At 41.7% G+C, this 22,591-nt stretch overlaps 1 protein-coding gene across 1 annotated transcript; it reads left to right on the top strand.

Annotated features, from left to right (window-relative positions):
* The first annotated feature begins 18,126 nt into the window (after positions 1-18,126).
* On the top strand, positions 18,127-21,900 carry LOC104113757 (tubulin alpha-5 chain). The gene is made up of 5 exons (XM_009624037.4): positions 18,127-18,401; positions 19,413-19,627; positions 19,724-19,923; positions 20,200-20,708; positions 21,403-21,900. Exons 1-5 carry the CDS (start codon positions 18,289-18,291, stop codon positions 21,713-21,715), a joined length of 1,350 nt encoding a protein of 449 aa, XP_009622332.1. The 5' UTR covers positions 18,127-18,288; the 3' UTR covers positions 21,716-21,900.
* The last annotated feature ends 691 nt before the right edge of the window (positions 21,901-22,591 follow it).

The following is a 22,591-nucleotide window of genomic DNA, read 5'->3' as shown; positions in this document are numbered from 1 at the left end:
TGACTCTTTTGAATCTTGAGTCTTCTTCATCTTTTTGACCTGCTTGCCTAGCTCCTTGATCACCTTCCTATGAGTAAATGTCTCCAGGATTTTCTTTTGGTTGTCCAGGAGCTTCTTCTGGTTGTCCAGAAGCTCCTTCAATGAATCCTCCACTGATGGAGGTACCTGAAGCTGTGCTGGGCTGTCTGTGCTGCGACTGAACTGGATAAGACAGACAGCTTTGATGTAGCTGCCTGCAACCAGTTGTTAACGCTGGATAGCATCTGAGAGACCCGCGGTGAAGTCTGAGAATATGCGGAAGATGAGGGCACAGACAATGGGGCTGTGACAGATAGCCCGGATGAGGGAGGTGGCATAGCAACTGAAGAACCCTTCGATGTGGAAGGCTCGGAACCAGTGGCCACTACCCTTGGCTCTGTAGACTGGCCAGTGGAGGTAATGACTTTGCCTTTGGACTTCGGGTTGTCTTCTCCCTGAAGGCTGTACCAAGAGAAGGGCCTTTTGGGCTTCACCTTCGTGTCAAAGTGTCTCCCCTCAACCCCATGGTCCTCTAGGTACATAGTGATGAAATTGGGGTAAGGGTAGGACCTTTATTCCTTCCCGGTTGCCTTAGATATGTTCTGGGCCATGAGGTTCTCCACATTTATTGTGCACCCCGCCATGATGGACGCTATGAGGATCGCCCGAGAGAGTGGAATGTCACTGTCATGCTGGCACGGATCAAGGCGTCTGTAGACGAAGGTGCACCACCCTTTGGATTCAAAGCTAAGGGTGTTTCTGGAAATTGAGACTCCCGGTGTAAGCCATGCCGGTGTTGTCCCTGGTATGGCTATCACCTCTGCTACCCATGGACGGGTTGCTTCATCTAATGCCAACTTTTGAATGTATAGAGCAACATCTACATCATCAAACCCGGCATATGTATTCAAAGTTTTGCCATCGAACCGGATCTTCTTATTTCGTACCTTAGTCACATGGGTACCCTTTTTGATGTGGGCAGCATTGGTGTAGAATTCCTTGACTGGGTACTTATTTGCTTCCGGCAACTTGCTGGTGAAGAATTTCCACCCTACTCTTTCATCAAATTGTCTCTTCACATTCGGGTTGTGAGGGAGAAGGTCTCTTTCTATGAAATGTCGCTCAAGGGTGAGCGACCTTTGTGGCCACCATTCCAAGAATTTGTGGTAGGCCTTCTTACTCACGAACCTATCTTGCCACACTACCGGCATCCTTGATCTATTAAACCCCCCCCCCCCCATGGGTATCACCTCCTCTCCCGTCATCCAGAACCTCTTCTTCATCATCAATATCAATATGAGCACCTGCTGAGGCCGGAGTTGTAGCAGGTGGGGGAGATGGTGCTGAAGTCTCACTACCTCCTTTTGAGCCATCAGGCGACTCAGATGAGGAGGTGGGTTGATTGACGAGACAGAAAGGTTGAGATTGAGCGTCGGGTTGTTGTGCAGATTCTCCCTCAAAAATCTCCCGGGAAATGAGGTATTCACTAGTGTCCGAGGAGTTAGCCTGAGGTCTCACAGGTGGGGCCTTTTTGCTAATAATCTTTTTAGGTGTTAAGGATGCAGTCTGCTTCCCCTTGCCTCGGCCTCGGGAGGATTCTCCCCTCCCTTTTGATTTTTAGGGACAACCACGAGATCGCACCATTATCAGCACACAAAATTAGTGAAAGATCATTAGTATTGTGGTTCAATGAATCCTTAAAGAAATGCAGATGAAATGAAACAGTGCTTCCCAAAATAATGCACCGCGGACTACGGAAAAATGGGAACGGCCGCGGAAGGGCAATCGCGGACAACTTAAAAATGGGCGCAGTCGCGAGGACGTTGGACTCAGACTACCAACTCTCTGGTCATGGTCTTCCGCGGACCGCAAAATTTGGGACGCGGCCGTGAAAGATCAAACGCAGACCGCGTAAAAATGGATGCGGCCGCGGAAGCAATTGCAAAACTCTCTAAAACGCATAAGCGCGGACCGCGAATTTTGGACGTGGCCGCGTAAGTTCAAACGCGGACCGCAAAAAAATCACTGCGTCCGCGAACATGCAACTATACTCAGCTCTCACAAATTAAAAAATGCGAACCGCATAAAATGGACCGCGATCCGCGGAGTTCAAACAAAACGGGAACTGACACATTTGAAACCTAGGGCTTTCACTAAGTGCAAAAATTAATGCAATTAACATGCATAGTTAATAACCCTATCCCTCATTAGGCATGTAAAATAATTACCCACATGAATTTAAGCATCACTTAAGCATGATTTTGAGATTGTGGCATGTATTAAACCCTAACTAAAGAGAAAATTTAAAACTAGAAGAAAAGAAAAGAAATAGATAAAATTAATGCAAAGATTTGAGCATACCAGTTGTGAAATTGTAGAGGAAAATGGATTATTGATTGATATGAAATGAGATTGACAGTCAAAGAAGAGGAATATGAACAGTGCTCTAATGTGGTGAAAGTTTGAGGTTCAAAAAGTGTAAAAGTCCTAAGGACTTGCTATTTATATCAAACCGATGGGGACCCACCGACTTACCTTAGCGCGGTCTGCGCTTTTTACCTTTCGAAGAGCTGCTGCAAAATCCTGGGCGCGGCCGCGAATGTCACCGTGGTCCGCCAAATTATGAACGCGAATGCGAACTCAACTTCAGAGAGTTGATATTTTGGGCTCTTCAAGTACGCGTCCGCGGATAAAATGTGCCACCGCAAAATGCTAACGCGGACCGCGAAATTCCCACACTTAGTCAGATTTTTTCCCTGTCAAAGTCCTGCACTGCACAACCAATTCCTACACAAACTTCACAACAAGTTAGTCCAAAACAATGCCTAATCTAATCCAAACACATGGGTTGCCTCCCAAGAAGCGCCTGATTTAACATCGCGACACGACGCATGTTACCATCATCATGTGAAATTGATCAAGGCCACCATGTGGCTGTCATAAAACTTTCTGAGTTAGTGCTTCACTCGGTGCCCATTAACTCTGAAGATTTCACCAATTTTGTTTTTTAAATCAAGAGCACCAATCAAGAGTTACATGCACCACTTGAAAAGGGCCACTCCATTTTGACTTGAGCTTTCCCGGAAACATTCGTAACCGAGAGTTGAATAGAAGAACCAAGTCACCCTCCTTGAATTCTTTGTTCCGAGCATATTTTTCATGTAAGTAATTTATCTTGTCCTTATTCAAGGACGAGCTGGAATAGGCATGAAACCGGAATTCATCAAGTTCATTGAGTTACTCTACCCGGAGATTGGTTGCTACATCCCATTCAAGGTTTAACTTCTTGAGTGCCCACATGGCCTTGTGCTCTAACTCAACCGGAAGATGGCATGCTTTCCCAAATACCAACTGGTACGGAGACATACCAATTGGAGTCTTGTACGCAGTTCTATAAGCCCACAAAGCATCGTCAAGTTTCCTTGAGCAATCCGTCCAGTTTGCATTGACAGTTTTTTATAATATGCTATTTATCTCCATGTTGGAGACCTCAACTTGCCCACTATCATGGGGATGATAAGGGGTTGACACCTTATGATTGACACCATACTTGGAAAGTAAAGTGTCGAAGGCCTTGTTGCAGAAATGAGAACCCACATCACTGATGATCGCCCTAGGAGTGCCAAACCTTATGAAGATATTTTTCTTTAAGAACGCCACCACACTTCGTGCCTCATTGTTGGGCAAAGCTACAACTTCAACCCACTTGGAAACATAATCAACAGCAACCAGAATGTAAGTGTTACCACATGAACTCATAAATGGCCCCATGAAGTCTATGCCCCACACGTCAAAAATATCGATCTCAAGAATAGTGGTGAGAGGCATTTCATCCTTCTTGGAAATTCCACCAGCTCTTTGGCATTCATCACACCTATTAACAAGCTCACTTGCAGCTTTATACAAGGTAGGCCAATAAAATCTACAGCTACGAACCTTTGAAGCAGTTTTCGCCCCACCATGATGACCATCGTAGGGCGAGGAATGGCAAGCATCAATAATATTCATTTTCTCCTCTTCCGGGACACATCTCCGGATCACACCATCATTGCAAATCTTGAAAAGATAGGGCTCGTCCCAATAATAATCCAAGCTGTCCCGTTTGAGTTTCTTCCTTTGGTTAGAAGAGAGCTCACTCGTGACAATGCCGGTCACAAGAAAGTTAGCCACATCGGTGAACCAAGGCATACCATTCAAAGACACGGAGAGGAGTTGTTCATCCGGGAACGAATCATTAATTTCGAGGCCATCGTGGGGCCTCCCCTCCTCTTCTAAGAAGGACAAGTGGTCTGCCACTTGATTATCACTTCCTTTTCTATCGATGATTTCAAGGTCAAACTCTTGAAGCAGAAGAACCCATCTCATCAACCTAGCCTTCGAGTCCTTTTTGGTCATCAACTATCGGAGTGCCGCGTGATCGGTGTGCACAATCACTTTGGCACCCATGAGAAATGGCCTGAACTTTTCCATGGCGAAGACAATGGCTAATATCTATTTATCGGTCACCGTATAATTGACTTGGGCGTCATTCATTGTTTTGCTTGCATAATAGACCAGATAAAATATCTTGTTGACCCTTTTGCCCCAAAACCGCTCCTACCGTAACGTCACTAGCACCGCACATGAGCTCAAATGGTAAGCTTCAATTGGGTGCGGTAATGATGGGAGTGGTTATCAATTTATACTTGAGAAGCTCAAAAGCTTTCATGCAATCTTCATTGAACACAAACTTTGCATCCTTTTCTAGCAGCTTGCACAAGGGGTTCACCACTTTTGAGAAATTCTTGATGAACCTTCGGTAAAACCTCGCGTGCCCAAGAAAGCTCCAAACTCCCTTGACGGAAGTAGGAGGAGGGAGTTTTGAAATAACTTCAATCTTCGCTTTTTCCACTTCAATGTCGTTCTTTGAGATCTTATGGCCGAGGACAATGCCCTCCTCGACCATAAAGTGGCATTTTTCCCAATTAAGCATTAAGTTGGTCTTTTCACATCGGGCCAACACTTTGTCAAGATTATCCAAGCATTCTTCAAATGAATCCCCCACAACACTAAAATCATCCATGAACACCTCGAGGAAGTCCTCTACCATATCCGTAAATATTGCCATCATACACCGTTGAAAGGTAGCCGGTGCATTACACAAACCAAACGGCATCCGTGAGAATACAAATGTGCCATACAGACATGTGAAGGTGGTTTTCTCTTGGTCTTTCGGTACAATGAGAATCTGGTTGTACCCTGAGTACCCATCCAAAAAGCAATAGTAGGCACGCCTGGCAAGTCTGTCCAACATTTGATCAAGAAAGGGCAATGGAAAGTGGTCTTTGCGGGTCACTTTGCTCAGCTTTCTATAGTCCATACATACCCTCCATCCGGTGACAGTACGAGTGAGGATCAACTCATTATTCTCATTTGTGACCACAGCCATACCCCCTTCTTCGGTACACATTGTACCGGTGAAGTCCATGAACTATCCGAAATAGGGTACACAACCCCTACATCAAGCCACTTGATAATTTCCTTCTTGACGACCTCTTGCATAGCCTAGTTCAACCTCCTTTGATGTTCCACGGAGGGTTTGGCATCATCCTCTAGTATAATTTTGTGCATGCAAAAAGCGGGGCTTATACCCCGAATGTCAGCCAAAGTCTATCCAATTGCCTTTTTCCTTCTTTGAAGCACTGCAAGGGTGGAGTCTACATGCACGTTAGTTAGGCAAGCAGAAAGAATAACATGTAATGTGGAAGAAGGGCCTAAGAATTCATACCTGAGGTGTGAAGGCAAAGGCTTTAATTCCAATGTTGGTGGCTCCTCGATTGAGGGCTTTGTTTGTAGAGTCTTCTGGTTTTCCAAGTCCAAGGAAAGTTTACGGGGCCCATATGCGTAGGATCCCATTCCTTGCAATGCATTTGCACATTCAACCAAGCCTTCCTTTTCATCATCCTCATGGTTTAACAACACAGCTTCCAAAGGGTCTTCCACATTGATCATGGCACTCGTGTCATCAACTATCATCTCCGTCACAAGATCCATAAAAGAGCAAACTTCATTGTTATTTGGTTGACTCATTGATTTGCACACGTGGAATACAACTTTTTCATCGCCCATTCGGAAGGTGAGCTCCCCTGCTTCCACATCAACCAATGTCTTTCCTGTTGCTAGGAAAGGTCTCCCCAATATTATAGGCACCTCATAGTCGACTTCGCAGTCGAGAATCACAAAATCAGTAGGCAAAATAAACGTGTTGACCGGGAATAGAACATCATCAATAATACCAAGCGGCCTTTTCATTGTCCGATCCGCCATTTGTAATCTCATGGAAGTAGCTCTTGGTTGCCCAATACCTAGTGTCTTTGAACACATAATATGGCATCAAATTAATACTTGCTCCCAAATCACACAAGGCTTTTGCAAAATCGGTGCTACCAATGGTGCATGGAATTGTAAAGGCACCGGTATCTTCAAGCTTTGGGGATATCGAGTGCACAATGGCACTCACTTGATGAGTCATTTTGATGGTCTCACAATTCATAGATCTCTTCTTAGTTATCAAGTCCTTCATGAATTTGGCATATCCCGGCATTTGTTCAAGAGCTTCCACCAAGGGCATATTGATTGACAAACTTTTCATCATCTCAATAAACTTATTGAATTGGTTTTCATTATTTTGATTTGCAAACCTTTGATAATACGGTGGAGGAGGCCTTGGCAAATGGGCCTTGGCTTTAGGCACTACCGTTTCCGGTATGTCTATCACGTGTTCCCTAGACGAGTTCACATCATTTTGAGTCTCCTCCATGTTGTCATCAATATCGATCCTCACTTCATCATTCACATTCTCATCATTGGCTTGAATCTCATCATCTTCTTGCAACATAACATTATCACTCACAAACTTCTTTGGATTAGAGGTACTTGCATCTCCACCTCTACCGCTTCTTGTGGTGACCGCCATAGCATGGCCTGTATTGTTCCCACCCTTCGGGTTTACTACCATATCACTTGGTAGTGCCCCCTTAGGGCGAGTATTCAATGCTTGAGAAATTTGACCCATTTGTACTTCCAAGTTGCGAATAGAGGTAGTATGGGAGGCTATTTGGGCATCGGAGTCAGCATTCCTTTCCATCATTTGTTTGAACATACTCTATATCCGCCCCATCTCATTGTTTGAAGAAATTTGCCCTTGAGATGAATATTGAGGCGGGTTGTTGGGTTGTTGATACATCGGGGGCCTTTGAAAGCCCGACCCCTGGTTGCCTTGATTATTATTATTCCAACCCCCTTGGTTTCCATTGCCGCCCCAATTGTTATTATTGTTCCCCCAATTCTGATTGTTGTTCCCCCAATTGTTCGAGTTGTTGTTGTTGTTGTTGCCATTGTTCCAATTCCCTTGGCCTTGGTTGCCCCAATTTTGATTGTTCCCTTGCGATCTCCATTGTTGATTTGGAGCATTGCTCCGTTGACCTTGGTAGTTATTGGCATATAACACTTCCTCACTTTGATCATTATAAGAATTATCTTGATTGTAACAACTACCACTTTTCTCATATTGATCTTGATTGTTTTGCACTTGTTGACCACGCTGTCTCCTCTTGTTGACCATGACATTTACCCCTTCCATGGCATTTACTTGCTTTGTCCCTTGAACTTGTTGAAGCTGGGCCTTTGCTAATTGATTCATAGTAGTTGTCAACTCGGCTATGGCTTGTCCGTGATCATGAAGTTCCTTGTGAAGATGGATGACATTAGGGTCACCCTGAGAAACATTTGTCCGACTCTGCCAAGCCGAGGATGTGTCAGCCATCTCATCAAGAATGTCATAAGCATCGGCATAAGACATTTTCATAAAATTTCCCCTAGCTAGTTGATTCACCACACACTGGTTGGTCGTGTTGATGCCCCTATAGAATGTCTGCTGAATCATTGCTTCAGTCATATCATTATTTGGGCATTCCTTGATCATTGTCCGGTATCGCTCCGAGATTTCATGTAAGGGTTCATTAGGTTCTTGTTTAAAGGCTAAGATCTCATCCCTCAATGCTGCCATATGACCCGGTGAGAAACACTTGGCTATAGAATTTTCTGTCAACTCATCCCACGTGTGTATGGAGTGGTTGGGTAGCCTCTCGAGCCAGTCCAAAGCTTTCCCTCTGAGTGAAAATGGGAAAAGTCTCAATCTCAAAGCGTCCTCGGACACGTTCGTCTGCTTGCTCCCCCAGCATGTGTCTACAAAACCCTTTAGATGCTTGTATGCGTTCTGATGAGGAGCTCCAGTGAAGAAGCCCCTTTGCTCCAATAGGGTCAGCATGACATTTGTAATTTGAAAATTTTCCGCCCGAATCCGTGGCGGGACAATTGCACTTGCATAACCTTCATTGGGTAGCACCCGGTGTGCTGCCCGTGGAGGAGGTGGGGGAGGGTTTGGAATGTTGACATTAGCCTAGCGGCCTCTTCTTTGGACTTGAGGTTCTAGATTAACCTCATCATCACCATTGGCATCTACCTCCTCCCCCGGAAAAACATGTCTGAGAGCATCATTATGAGCCATATGGTACCTAAAGCGATTGATACACAAAAGTTAGAAAAATAGAAGGAAATAAAAACAAGACACACAAATAGTTAGATAGATAGCCAACACCGTCTAACTCCCCGGCAACGGCGCCAAAAAGTGATCGAGGCCAAACCTACACCACTATAGAGTAGCGAGGATGGTCGATGCAGTTTTACCCAATGAGGTCGGGATCGATTTCCATAGGGAGTTAATTTAGCTTGGAGTTGGGTATCTAACTAATCTAGATGTGCGTGTTATTCCTAATTGCACTTCCAAACATTGTTGCAATTGATTCTATTCCAATTTTATACTATTGTATACTAAGTGTAAGCTAAGTACAATATTTTTGGTGAAAGTTTTCAAGTGTTAAAAGGCACTAGGGAAGTGACTTCCGCCTAGGTGAGTATCTAATGGGTATCAAGAATCTAGGACAAGCTTGTTATGGTTGGCCAAATGGGCCGTCGAACTCAGTGGGTTCGATATCGAATATCAACCTCGGACGACCATCAAGTCTCAAATTTTAGCGGACTTCGTGGCCGATTTTACGCCAACCCTCGTACCCGAAGTTGAGAAGGAACTCTTATTGAAATCGGGTACATCATCTGGGGTTTGGACCCTTTTCACAGACGGGGCTTCGAACGTGAAGGGGTACGGACTAGGCATCGTTTTAAAGCCGCCTACGAGTAGCACTATTAGGCAATCTATCAAAACTACTAGGTTGACTAACAACGGGGTCGAGTATGATACCATGATTGCAGGTCTCGAGCTAGCTAAAAGCTTGGGAGCAGAAGTCATTGAAGCCAAGTGTGACTCTTTACTGGTAGTAAATCAAGTAAACAAAACCTTTGAAGTTCGAGAGGATAGAATGCAAAGGTATTTGGACAAACTACAGGTAACTTTGCACTGTTTCAAAGAATGGATTTTACAGCATGTACCTCGAGAACAAAACAGTGAGGCCGATGCACTTGCAAATTTGGGGTCATCGGTCGAGGAAGATGAGATCAGCTCGGGGACTGTCGTTCAACTCTCGAGATACGTGAACGAGGAAGGTCATACCGAGATAAAATCTACAAGCTTAACATGGGATTGGAGGAATAAGTATATTGAATACTTGGAGAACGGAAAGCTCCCATCAGACCCTAAATTCGAGGGCCCTACGAATCAAAGCTGCTCGATTCACATTGATTGCAGACAGAACGTTATACCGAAAGACATTCGAGGGACCATTGGCAGTATGCTTAGGACCAGGAGACACCAACTATATCCTACGTGAGATTCACGAGGGCACTTGGGGAAATCATTCCGGTGCCGATTCATTAGTCCGAAAAATAATTAGAGCAGGATATTATTGGATCGATATGGACAAAGATACAAAGGAGTTTTTTTGAAAATGTGATAAACGTCAAAGGTTTGCACCGATGATCCATCAGCCCGGAGAGCAACTTCACTCAGTCCTATCCCCATGGCCATTCATGAAATGGGGAATGGATATCGCCGGCCCTCTGCCATCGGCCCCGGGTAAAGCTAAGTTCATTTTATTTATGACTGACTATTTCTCTAAATGGATTAAAGCACAGGCGTTCGAGAAAGTAAGAGAAAAAGAGGTTATAGACTTCCTCTAGGATCATATCGTATGTCGATTTGGGATACCCGCCGAAATAGTATGTGACAATGGGAAACAATTTATCGGCAGCAAAGTGATGAAATTCCTCGAAGACCACAAAATAAAAAGGATATCACTGTATCACCCTAGTGGGAATGGACAGGCCGAATCGACGAAAAAGACTATCATTCAAAACCTAAAGAAAAGGTTGAACGACGCTAAGGGAAAATGGAGAGAAATTCTACCCGAAGTTCTTCGGGCATATCGAACAACATCAAAATCCAATACGGGGGCAACCCCGTTCTCCTTAGTATATGGCTCCAAATCCTTGATTCCAGTCGAAGTCGGGGAACCCAGTACCAGGTTTCGATATACAACAGAAGAGTCAAATCACGAGGCTATGAATACTAGCCTTGAATTATTGGATGAAAAACGAGAAGTCGCTCTCGTCCAATTGGCCACCCAAAAGCAGCGGATCGAAAGATACTATAATCGAAGAACCAATCTTCGCCATTTTAAAATCGGGGACTTAGTGCTAAGAAAATTCACCCTCAACACCCGAAATCCAAATGAAGGAAAACTGGGTCCAACTGGGAAGGACCATATCAGGTACTCGAAAACATCGGTAAAGGATCCTACAAGCTCGGTATTATAAACGGCAAACAATTACCAAGCAATTGGAATGTGTCGCACCTAAAACGATACTACTGCTAAGGTACGACCCTCCCATGTTCGTTTATATTTTGAAACTAACCCTTGCAGGAATTCAATCAGGAACAAGGATGGATTATTCAACACGAAGCCTTAGGTCTGAAAGCACGCGTTGCACTCTTTTTCCCTTAGACTGATTTTATCCCAAATGGGTTTTTCGGCAAGGTTTTTAATGAGGCAACCATTGATCGTGCTAACTTAGAACAATTCAACAGTATCTGAGGCCTCTTTACAATCAACCTCGAATACTGGTGGGGCATTACCCTCAAATATATCAAGTTCGATGTTCGATTATCAAGTTCGATGTAAGAAAGTTACTTCATAACATCAAATATATCAAGTTCGATGTTCGATTATCAAGTTCGATGCAAGAAAGTTACTTCATAACAACAAGATTCCGACAGGAAAAATTGTAAGAGACAAATGGTCAAAACGAACCATGCTCGTGTAGGTTGCTCGATCCCCGGTACAAAATATAAACACATGTATAGTGACATAAAAGAAACTTTTTTGCCTATATCTCATGTCTCAAAACCCATCCTCTATTTCATGATCTATTACGCAAACAGGCTCAAGGAACGACCATTAGCCTATTAATTGGGGACTACCAACTGAAAGCCCCACACAAAGCCTACGAGCTATCTTTCTTCGAGTTCGAGCAATCACTCACTCGACTATTAAGCCTACGGGCTACCTTTCTTCGAGTTCGAGCAAAACACTCACTCGACTATTAAGCCTACGGGCTATCTTACTTCGAGTTCGAGCAAAGCACTCACTCGACTATAAAGCCTACGGGCTACCTTACTTCGAGTTCGAGCAAAGCACTCACTCGACTATAAAGCCTACGGGCTACCTTACTTCGAGTTCGAGCAAAGCACTCACTCGACTATTAAGCCTACGGGCTACCTTACCTTGAGTTCGAGCAATCACTCACTCGACTATTAAGCCTACGGGCTACCTTACTTCGAGTTCGAGCAAAGCACTCACTCGATTATTAAGCGTACGGGCTACCGTTCTTCGAGTTCGAGCAATCACTCACTCGACTATTAAGCCTACGGGCTACCTTTATTCGAGTTCGAGCAAAGCACTCACTTGATTATTAAGCCTATGGGCTACCTTACTTCGAGTTCGAGCAAAGCACTCACTCGACTATAAATCCTACGGGTTACCTTTCTTAGAGTTCGAGCAAAGCACTCACTCGACTATTAAGCCTACAGGCTACCTTACTTCGAGTTCGAGCAATCACTCACTCGACTATTAAGCCTACGATCTACCTTTCTTCGAGTTCGAGCAAAGCACTCACTCGACTATAAAAGCCTACGGGCTACCTTTCTTCGAGTTCGAGCAAAGCACTCACTCGACCTCTAAGCCTACGGGCTATATTACTTCGAGTTCGAGCAATCACTGACTCGACTACTAAGCCTACGGGCTATATTTCTTCGAGTTCGAGCAAAGCACTCACTCGGCCTCTAAGCCTACGGGCTATATTACTTCAAGTTTGAGCAATCACTCGCTCGACTACTAAGCCTACATGCTACCTTATTTCGAGTTTGAGCAAGCGCTCACTCGGTTATAAAGGCTACAAGGTCCGAATTCGATCAAATTGCCTAAAGCCTTATGAAAACCATCATAAGGCATAAATGAAACAAACACTTCACAAGGCAGATAATAAAACAGAGGCAAGTCGGGAAAAGAAAAGATCTTTATATATATATATATACAAGAGTGTTTACAACGTCCGAACAGGACCCTACACAAAAAACCAAAATGGAAACTAAGGGCTAAGTTTCTTAGTTATCTTCGGGAGCGGTCTCTTCTCCATCTGTCTGCTCCCCAATCTCGGACCCACTCTTGTTCCCATCATCATCATCATCAGAAGCCAAGGCTTCAGCATCGGCTTCGAGCTCTTTAGCCCTTTTTATCTCTTCCGTGAGATCGAAACCTCGAGCATGGATCTCTTCGAGGGTCTCCCTCCGAAATTGGCATTTAGCAAGTTCAGCAACCCAATATGCTCGAGTGTTAGCGGTCTCGGCTGCCTCTCTTGCTTGAACCTGAGCAGCTTCATCATCGGCCCGATAGACGGCTACAAATGCATCTGTATTGGCCTTTGCTTTTTCGACGTCAGATTTGGCCTTGGCAAGTTCGAAGGCCAACCGAGCCTCGAGCTCCTCTATTTTTCTTGCTTGAACCGAGCTCTTCTCCTTCATGCTTTGAAGTTGGTTTTCGGCCGATGATAATTGTGCTCGAGCAGTTTCTTTTTATGCGGCAAGACAGTCCATGCCATCTTTCCATCCTAAGGTCTCCGCCCTTATCATATCGACCTCCTCACGAAGCTTCCCAATCACCTCAAGCTTCTGTTGCAGCTGTGAGATCGAAATATTAGCCACCGTTCCAGAATAGAGCCCATGGGTTTTTAATATTACCATTACCTGCTTGGCCCTTTGACAAATCACACCATGAGCGCTCGGCGTATGTAGAGGTCGAAGCCAGGTCCCGTACTCAGTTCTTAAGGTCAGGAACTGCACCGGGCATCCAAGGAACCGCTACATCACAAAAGGGGATATCAATGAGAAAGAAACGAAGGAACAAAATAGTAGGAGATAACAACAGAGTTACACTTACGCTTCATATTCCACTCCTCGGGAAATGGCATCTTCTCGGCTGGTATTAGGTCTGAAGTCCTCACTTGAACGAACCTACCCATCCAACCTTGATCTTTCTCCTCGTCTATACTCGAGAACAGAACCTTGGTGGCCCGGCGCTGAAGTTTTATTAACCCGCCTCGAAAGAGGCGGGGGCTGTACAATCGAATGAGGTGGTCGAGGGTAAAAGGCATCCCCTCGATCTTGTTCACGAAGAAGCGGATCAGAATAACGATCCGCCAAAATGAAGGATGGATTTGGCCTAGGGTTATTCGATATTGGCGGCAAAAATCAATGACGACATGGTCGAGGGGGCCCAGTGTGAAAGGGTAAGTATACACACTTAAAAAATCTTTCACATAAGTAGTGATATCTTCTTCGGGAGCCGGGATTATCACTTCTATTTTCTCCCAGTTACAGTCTTTCCTCAGCTGCTTGAGGTGCCCCTCGGTTATCGAGCACATATACCTCGATATTGGCTCGCATCGACCGGACACTGACGAACCTTTATCGACCTTAAAATCGGAGGTAAGAACACACGCCCCGGGAACACACTCCTCAAGCCGTGGCTCCACCGGTGTTTTTGTCAACGGCAGGCTGTGATGAAGAAGCTTTTAGATGTTTTCACCATTTTTGATTTAGAGATGGAAAATAGAAGGAGACGACAAAGATGTGGAGTTTCGAAGAAAGATTTTGTAGTGAAAATCACAGAAGAAAGATATTTGCAGAAAAATCACAAAGACTTACAGATTAACTCAGAAGATACGAAAAAGAACTTGGAAAATTTGAAGATTGAAGATGTAAAAGTGATAAATGGTAAAAGGAGGGGCTATTTATAGATTGAGCAATGGCGGTTCAATATCAGCGGTGACCGACCACCGTCTGACACGCATTAAATGCCTTGGTAAACTGAACCAACGGGACAACTATCACATATGTCATGGTCGGGCTCGATGCAAACGTCAGTGTATATCCAATCGAGCCATTGGGAAATCATATCGTTTCTCGCCACATCCTTCCCGAGAAACGAGGGGACTATCTGTATACGGTCGAAATTGATTTCGACCTTCGTACGACTGATCGAGATGGGGACATAATGGACCGAAGAAAGTCTTCATAATATCGAGATGGGATCCGAAGAAGGCACAAACGAGCTTCGAGTTTCAGGGACAGGTCAAATACCGAGCTCGAAGTCATTATCGAGCTCGGGTCCAAATCGAACTATGATGAGAAGTGATGGAATCGAGCTTAAGGGCCAGAGGCCAACCAATACCGGCCCAATACTGGGCTCCGAGTCAACATCGATCTCGAACCCACATCGAGTTCTAAACCTGAAAACCGACAAATACCGAGTCCGATCAAGATCGAGCTCATAGACAAGAGCCGTTACAACCGCACTAAGGGAGAGAATCTCGGCGGGAATTAAGGAAAAGTTAATTTATCATGGGTTCCCTACTATGTATTTTTTAATTATATCTAAAGTAAGATCCCCCCACTATAAGAGGGATTACTATATTTTTGTAAAGAGATCAAGTTTTGCATACATTGTAACTCATATATTATACACTCTCATATTGAAGAATTATCCTTTTTTAGCCTCATAGATTGATTCATCTTGCTTAATCCATAAATCATCTTCTTTTCAACCCGGTTTGAATCTTTTCTTTATAGTTAATATTCGATATTTCTATTTACTCTTACGATTTGTGTCAAGTTATACCACATACCCTTAGAACTACGTACAAATTTAACTCTATCCGTTTTTCGGGTAAATATATATATATCCTCTTTTGTCGAGGATTGACTCTACCGATTATCATGATTATCCTCTATAAATCTTGACAAGAGTGGGTTGCTTTAGTGGTGAGCACCCTCCACTTCCAACCAAGAGGTTGTGAGTTCGAGTCAACCCAAGAGCAAGGTGAGGAGTTCTTGGAGGGAGGGAGCCGAGGGTCTATCGGAAACAACCTCTCTACCCCAGGGTAAGGATAAGATCTGCGTACACACAACCCTCCTCAAATCCTACTAGTGGGATTATACTGGGTTGTTGTTGTTGTATCCTCTATAAATCTTATATTTATAGAATCACTCCAACTCACACCAACGCCGAGTATTTCAAATTTTGACTACTTAATTATACACCCTTCCTAATTGGAAAAGAAGAAAAAATCTAAAATCACTCCCTAGGAAGGGGAAAATGGAAAATAACACAAGTTTGTATGATTTGAAAAATAGAAAATTTTTAGTACAAGAAACAGCGAAGCAGCCAATTAAATCCAGCAAACACACACCTCTCTAGTTGTTAAGTGCACATCGAAGGCTCACTTATCCCGTCACATGGACACCGTGGTCCACATCTTTTTACATAATTTCGTTTCTACCCCTTAATTTGTATTATCGTTTGGCAATTACTACTATTTATGTTCTAAATAGTAAATACTATGACCTACTCTAAGTTACGAAGGTTAACTTGATTAATTTTTAAGTTTCACTGAGGAAATGTTAATTGGATACTTTAATTGAACTGACACTATTCTTAAGAAATGTTATGTAATCTAAATTATAAATCACTGCTCATTCTACTCAAAACTCTGATATGTCAGTAGAGGAAACGAATGCCACTAATTTCTACAATACCATCTATATATCTTCTCCAAACAAAGGAATCAGTTAATCTTCACATTATTAACAACAAAACATACTATTTAGATAAAAATTTCATGACATATTATTACCTACAAATACACTTAGTGAGCACCTTATTACTTGACTTCACATATACTACCATGCATGGTATTAGAATAAGCAAATTAAGGTTTATCATATAAATAAGTAATAAATACACTACATTCTTAGTGCACGAGATTGTACCAAACTACTTCTAACATGCACTCCTTACGGTGGTGGATTCAGGATTTAAACCATATGTGTTCAACTTTTAAGATTTTTAGCATTAGCGTATTATATATTTAAAGTTATGAGCTTATGCCTATTATTTATTTTAATTTAAATAGATTTTACGTATAAATTTATATTACTCGTCAAAAGTTATGAGTTCAATTTAACTTATACTTATAATGTTATATTTGCCTCTGCTATGATGTACATAAAATAAAGAATTGTATCCATGAGTGGTACAAAGACGACGACGACAATAACAACCCAGTATAATCCCACTAGTGTGGTCTGGGGAGGGTAGTGTGTACGTAGACCTTACCCCTACCCTGGGGTAGAGAGGTTGTTTCCGATAGACCCTCGACTCCCTCCCTCCAAGAACTCCTCACCTTGCTCTTGGGGTGACTCGAACTCACAACCTCTTGGTTGGAAGTAATAAATGGAATAAAATTAAAAGCTCCAATCCATCCCATTTTCTTTTTCTGTTTTACATTTACTTTTATTCCTTTTTAGGTTAAAAAATGCAAAGAAATACTTGCAAACATCACTTTTTCCTCACATAATTGATATAGTAAAATAGAAGGTTCAACATACAAAATGAATTTCCACAAATAAGATTCAATTATTTAAAAAAGAAGAGAATCTTTAATTGAATACTCGTGATGAGGCGACTCAAATTAAGGTTTTAGCCACTGAATAGAATAGAAACAAAACAAAACAAAAGAATTGTGTGCCTCATATATATATATATATATATATATATGTAGACACAAAAATAAAATCAGAATTGAAAATTATCCCATATATGATATACTCCCTCTGTTTCAATTTTATGTGAACGTATTTTCTTTTTGATTCGTGCAAAAAAAGAATGGTCTCTTTTCATATTTGAAAATAATTTATATTTATGCAACGATTTATAGTCACGCAAAATATATGTGCCTTATTTTACATCACAAATTTAAAAATCTTATCTTTTTAAAAAAAAAATTGTGCCCAGTACGGAGGGAGTATCTTTTTTCTTTGAATTAAGAGCCCGTTTGGACATAAGATTTTTTTTACTTTTTTTCGAAAATTTTTTACTTTTTTTGACATCAGTGTTTGGCCATAAATTTTTCAATTTTACTTGAAGATGAGTTTTGGAAGTTTTCGAAAATTTAAAAAACTCTAAAAACTATTTTTTAAAATTTTCATTCAGATCATTTATGTGGCCCAAGCCTCCATACTCAAAGCAACCCCTCTCTGAAAAGGCTGGTAAGTTTTGAGGCGGACCTCGAGAACCAGAATAACTACCAGAAGAACCTGGCACATATGATCCCTGAACTGAAGGAGCACAGGACGTACTCTGGGCTGGAAGTGCACTGAGAGATGACTGACCCTGATGAGAACTGTATAAACCATGGTTGGATGATGCATCCTGATGAAGTGGATGACCCGTTTGAGCGTGTATGTAAGACGACCCTGATGTGGTAGGAACGTAGGACTGCCCTCCAAACGCCCACTTAATTTTCTCATTTGGGTGAAAATATGCACATCTAATGGTGTTGCGTATTTGGGAAAAAATATCTCAAAGGGGTAAAAAGGTCATATAAAAATGGGCGGCAAAACGATTGGCGGAAAGGGCGGGCCCAGAGAAAAGCTGGCAGCAAATGGGCGGATTCCAAACACTTATCAAGTTGTCCTTACCCTTTAAGAGAATTCGAAAAAAGGGCACCCACCCCCACCTCCATATATTAATATCATATAGAGTGAGGAAAGAGAGTTACATTTCTTCTTCTTCTTCTTCACAATCACAAACCTAGAAAGAGAAAAGAGGCTGGTTGTTCATTAGGTTTTGATTGTGAAGAGAAATATTGAAATTGGGAAAAATGAGAGAAATAATAAGCATACACATAGGTCAAGCTGGGATTCAGGTGGGAAATTCATGTTGGGAGCTCTATTGCCTTGAACATGACATCCACCCTGATGGCATGATGCCTAGGTATATATATATATATCAATATTGTTATATCTATCTTATTAAAATATATATGTGATCTATATTTCCGATCCTTAACTAGTTTGGGATCAAGGTCTAGTTGATTGATTAATTGATAATTCTGTTGGTTTATGTATGGAAGATGTATGATGGATTGATTGGTTTATATCGTGTTCGTCATTTTTTTTTTGATATTTTCATATTTAATTTTGGATACCCATTAACATATTTGGCTTTGTTACGAAGGGTTTTTGTGAACACATTTAAACTTGGTTGCAGTTGGCCATTCGATTTGTCAAATACCCAAACGCATTCAAATTCTCTCATCTAGCAATTTCATGATTTGATTATTTGCTGTTTGTTTTGTGATTCACCTTTTTATTCATGGGAAATGAAAATGATCTTTTGTAGTTTGACTCAAGATGTGCAAAGTCTCGTCCCAGTAATACTAATGATGGATAGATTGGTTTAGGCCTTGCTTATGCTATGCTTTGTCTTCAATTGACATTTGCTGGTGTAGTTAGGAACATGGATTACATAATTGGCTTTTGTTGTGATGTTCCTTCTGAGGGTTTGTGATGATATATATGCTTTTCATTTATGATACATGAGCCGGATAGAGCAAAATGGATATAGAGGATTCATACAGTCCGACCTCTACTATGTTTGGGATTGATGGATAGTTGATTGATTTGATGAATGGTAACAATTTGTTGTTTGATGCAATTTTGTGCATTCTTTTCTTTGTTGTTGTTTTGTGATACTTTCTACTTATCATGCAAAATGAAAAGGAATCTTCTAACCAGAGGTTGTTTTCGTCTGATATGTGCAAAAGTTTTGTCATGGCAATATTAATGGTCACAAGGCCACAGGTTTATGATTGACAAGCAATACAACTTCTGCCTGTAAATTATTTGAGTTGGAAGTTGGTGTGGTTTCTCTTTTCTCCTTCTTTTAGCTAAAGGGTGAAGTTCTAGTGCATGCTGATGAGTAAGTTCTTTGTTTTACTTGCAGTGACAACTCACCTGGTGTAGGACATGATGCTTTCAATACCTTCTTCAGCGAAACCAGTGCTGGGAAGCATGTCCCAAGAGCTATATTTGTCGATCTCGAACCCACTGTTATTGATGAGGTGAGAACTGGGACTTATCGCCAGCTTTTCCATCCTGAGCAGCTCATTTCAGGAAAGGAAGATGCTGCAAATAATTTTGCCAGAGGGCATTATACAGGTAGTTATCCTGGAGAACTCGGGAGCCATTTCTTTGTTTTGTGTATAATTTTTGTTAGATGCACCTAATTTTTGGTTGTATTAACTTTCTTCACAGTTGGGAAGGAGATTGTCGATCTATGCCTTGATCGAGTAAGGAAATTGGCTGACAATTGCACGGGTTTGCAAGGATTTTTGGTGTTTAATGCTGTTGGTGGTGGTACTGGTTCTGGATTGGGGTCATTGTTGCTGGAACGTCTATCTGTGGATTATGGAAAAAAGTCTAAGCTTGGATTTACTATCTATCCTTCTCCCCAGGTGCAGAGTCATGCTTTAGCAAAGCACTATTACATTTGTTTAGCATAGCAATAAAGCACAAGATTAAGACTTTAATTTTAGATGAGATTTCTCCATATAGGTTGTTATAGTAGTAGCTTTCATGATAAATGACATTATGGCTAACTCTTAGGTATTATCTTTAGCTCATGTTCCATAATGTTTGATGATGTTTTTACTAACAGCATATGTAACCTTTGACACTAATCTGTAGGTTATTTCTGTACTTACTAACTTGAGTTTTCTTGTTAATTTCAGGTATCTACTGCTGTTGTTGAGCCTTATAACAGTGTTCTTTCAACCCATTCCCTTCTTGAACACACCGATGTTGTTGTCATGTTGGACAATGAAGCCATTTATGATATCTGTAGAAGATCCCTAGACATTGAGAGGCCTACATATACCAATTTGAATCGACTGATCTCTCAAATCATATCATCCTTGACCACTTCATTACGGTTTGATGGAGCCATTAATGTGGATATTACTGAGTTCCAGACAAACCTGGTACCATATCCTCGCATCCACTTTATGCTTTCATCCTATGCCCCTGTAATCTCAGCAGAAAAGGCATTCCATGAACAGCTATCTGTCCCTGAGATAACAAATGCAGTTTTTGAGCCCTCAAGTATGATGGCTAAGTGTGATCCAAGGCATGGAAAATATATGGCTTGCTGCCTCATGTACCGCGGAGATGTTGTTCCCAAGGATGTCAATGCTGCTGTGGCTACTATTAAAACGAAGAGGACTGTTCAGTTTGTTGACTGGTAAGTATTTTGCACTAGTTGCAAGCACGAGCCTTTCTTGTTATAATAAACTACTTAGACACTAGCTGTTTAGTGGCCTTATAGGTAATTTGATCTAAATTAGATCCTTTGATTAGAATTTGATGGTAAAAGGAAAGGCCTTTAATCAGTGAACCAAAAACTACATTTGTAAACAAGTTTTTAAATCTGATCCTGTTTGTTCCCCCATCTTGTTCCATTGACACCCTTTATAGGTAGAGTTACATGATTCGGAACCCATTTAGCAACATGTTTTTTTCTTCTCAAGAAACAATTGTCTGATATGCATAATTATTTAGTCGTAATCAAGTGCACTAATGGGAGTATATTGGGAATACATGTGATCAATGGTTGGGAGTGTGGTTAGTACTGCTTAGTTTGAGAGTAACAGATGTTTAGCTGGTACCTGGCAATGATATTGTTATTTAGCATGATTTAGTGTTCTGGTCCATCATTGCATGAACATGTGGCCCACGCTTCAAGAAGTATGTGGAGCTTTGTTGGGATCAACTTCAATATATTAGTGCCTGGGTGCTGTTGAATATCGTATTTGACTTGTACCTTTACAGACTAGGCATGATGTGACTTGTATGTTTACAGACTAGGCATGATGTGTCTAAACCATCTAACGTGGATGCCACCAAATCGTAATTTTTTTGGTTTTGGATTTGAACAGGTGCCCAACTGGCTTCAAATGTGGAATCAACTACCAGCCTCCAACAGTAGTACCTGGGGGTGATCTGGCCAAGGTGCAACGAGCTGTCTGCATGATCAGTAACAATACTGCTGTTGCAGAGGTGTTCTCGCGCATTGACCACAAATTTGATCTCATGTATGCTAAGAGGGCATTTGTCCACTGGTATGTTGGTGAAGGTATGGAAGAGGGGGAGTTCTCTGAAGCCCGTGAAGATTTAGCTGCGCTTGAAAAGGATTACGAGGAAGTGGGTGCTGAAGGAGTTGATGACGAGGAAGACGGTGATGAATATTGATTTAGACCAACATCTTTGAAGACAGGGTTCAGAGTGTCGGCCTAGTGCCTTGCATGTGTTTTTGTTGTAGTTTGCTGTCTTGTATAACTTCTCATATCATATCAGTTGTCTACATTGTAGTTTGCCATTCCTTTGCATTCATGTCCAAATATTTTTACTATGCTGAACAGTGATTGTTCATATGATCGTATGATCTCTCCATTCTATTCTTTATCAAGTAATTTGTAGATGTTCAACAAAGATATGAGATTCTTGATGCAGTAACGGTGAACCCTTGGAAGCTCAAGTCTTTACTTATTTATTTATTCGAGAGAGAGAGAAAGGTGATTTATTTAAGAGATATTGTATTATAAAAACAGCACTAAGTGCTGATGCAATTACAGGTTGAGCAAAACCCAAAAAAGGAGTCCCTTTCACATCTAATAGGGATTCTAAGATGCTAAGGGTTGATTCTGCATCATTTACAAACTCCTCTATACACCAAAAAAGAGAACAAGTATACAATTAACTTCATCTGTTGGACTGTGTTTGACTTATCTTCAAAAACACTTGTTGGGAAACTCAACTCTTGATAATGAAGTATCAAGACTTGATTTTGTCTGGTAGTTTCCTCGGATAGGAGAATGAACAGGGAGAGGTACCATCAAACATTAGTAAATAGCAAGTTACGAGGGCGACAAATCTCACATTAAAAAATTACAGACATCCAATCTACATTGATAAATTAAACATAGTATCCTCATCAAATAGACAATGTAGAAAATCAGGCATCTTCTGAACTCTTAAGTGACGTTACCTGATGACTATCATTAATTAAATTCAGCTAACTAAAAATCTGTAGACTCTATTTTTGCTGAATATTTGCAAAGATGGATG

The sequence above is a fragment of the Nicotiana tomentosiformis genome, chromosome 12 (assembly GCF_000390325.3).
Source record: "Nicotiana tomentosiformis chromosome 12, ASM39032v3, whole genome shotgun sequence".
NCBI lineage: Eukaryota > Viridiplantae > Streptophyta > Magnoliopsida > Solanales > Solanaceae > Nicotiana > Nicotiana tomentosiformis.
The sequence above is the reverse complement of the archived record's forward strand: the minus strand, read 5'-3'. Positions and strand labels throughout refer to the sequence as shown.

What these genes read in the sequence shown, in the direction of transcription:
- LOC104113757 (XM_009624037.4), top strand. Translation starts at nt 18,289, where the DNA reads ATGAGAGAAATAATAAGCATACACATAGGTCAAGCTGGGATTCAGGTG. An exon ending in CTATCTATCCTTCTCCCCAG is followed by an intron (nt 19,924 to 20,199) that starts GTGCAGAGTCAT and finishes TGTTAATTTCAG; the next exon opens with GTATCTACTGCTGTTGTTGA. An exon ending in ACTGTTCAGTTTGTTGACTG is followed by an intron (nt 20,709 to 21,402) that starts GTAAGTATTTTG and finishes GGATTTGAACAG; the next exon opens with GTGCCCAACTGGCTTCAAAT.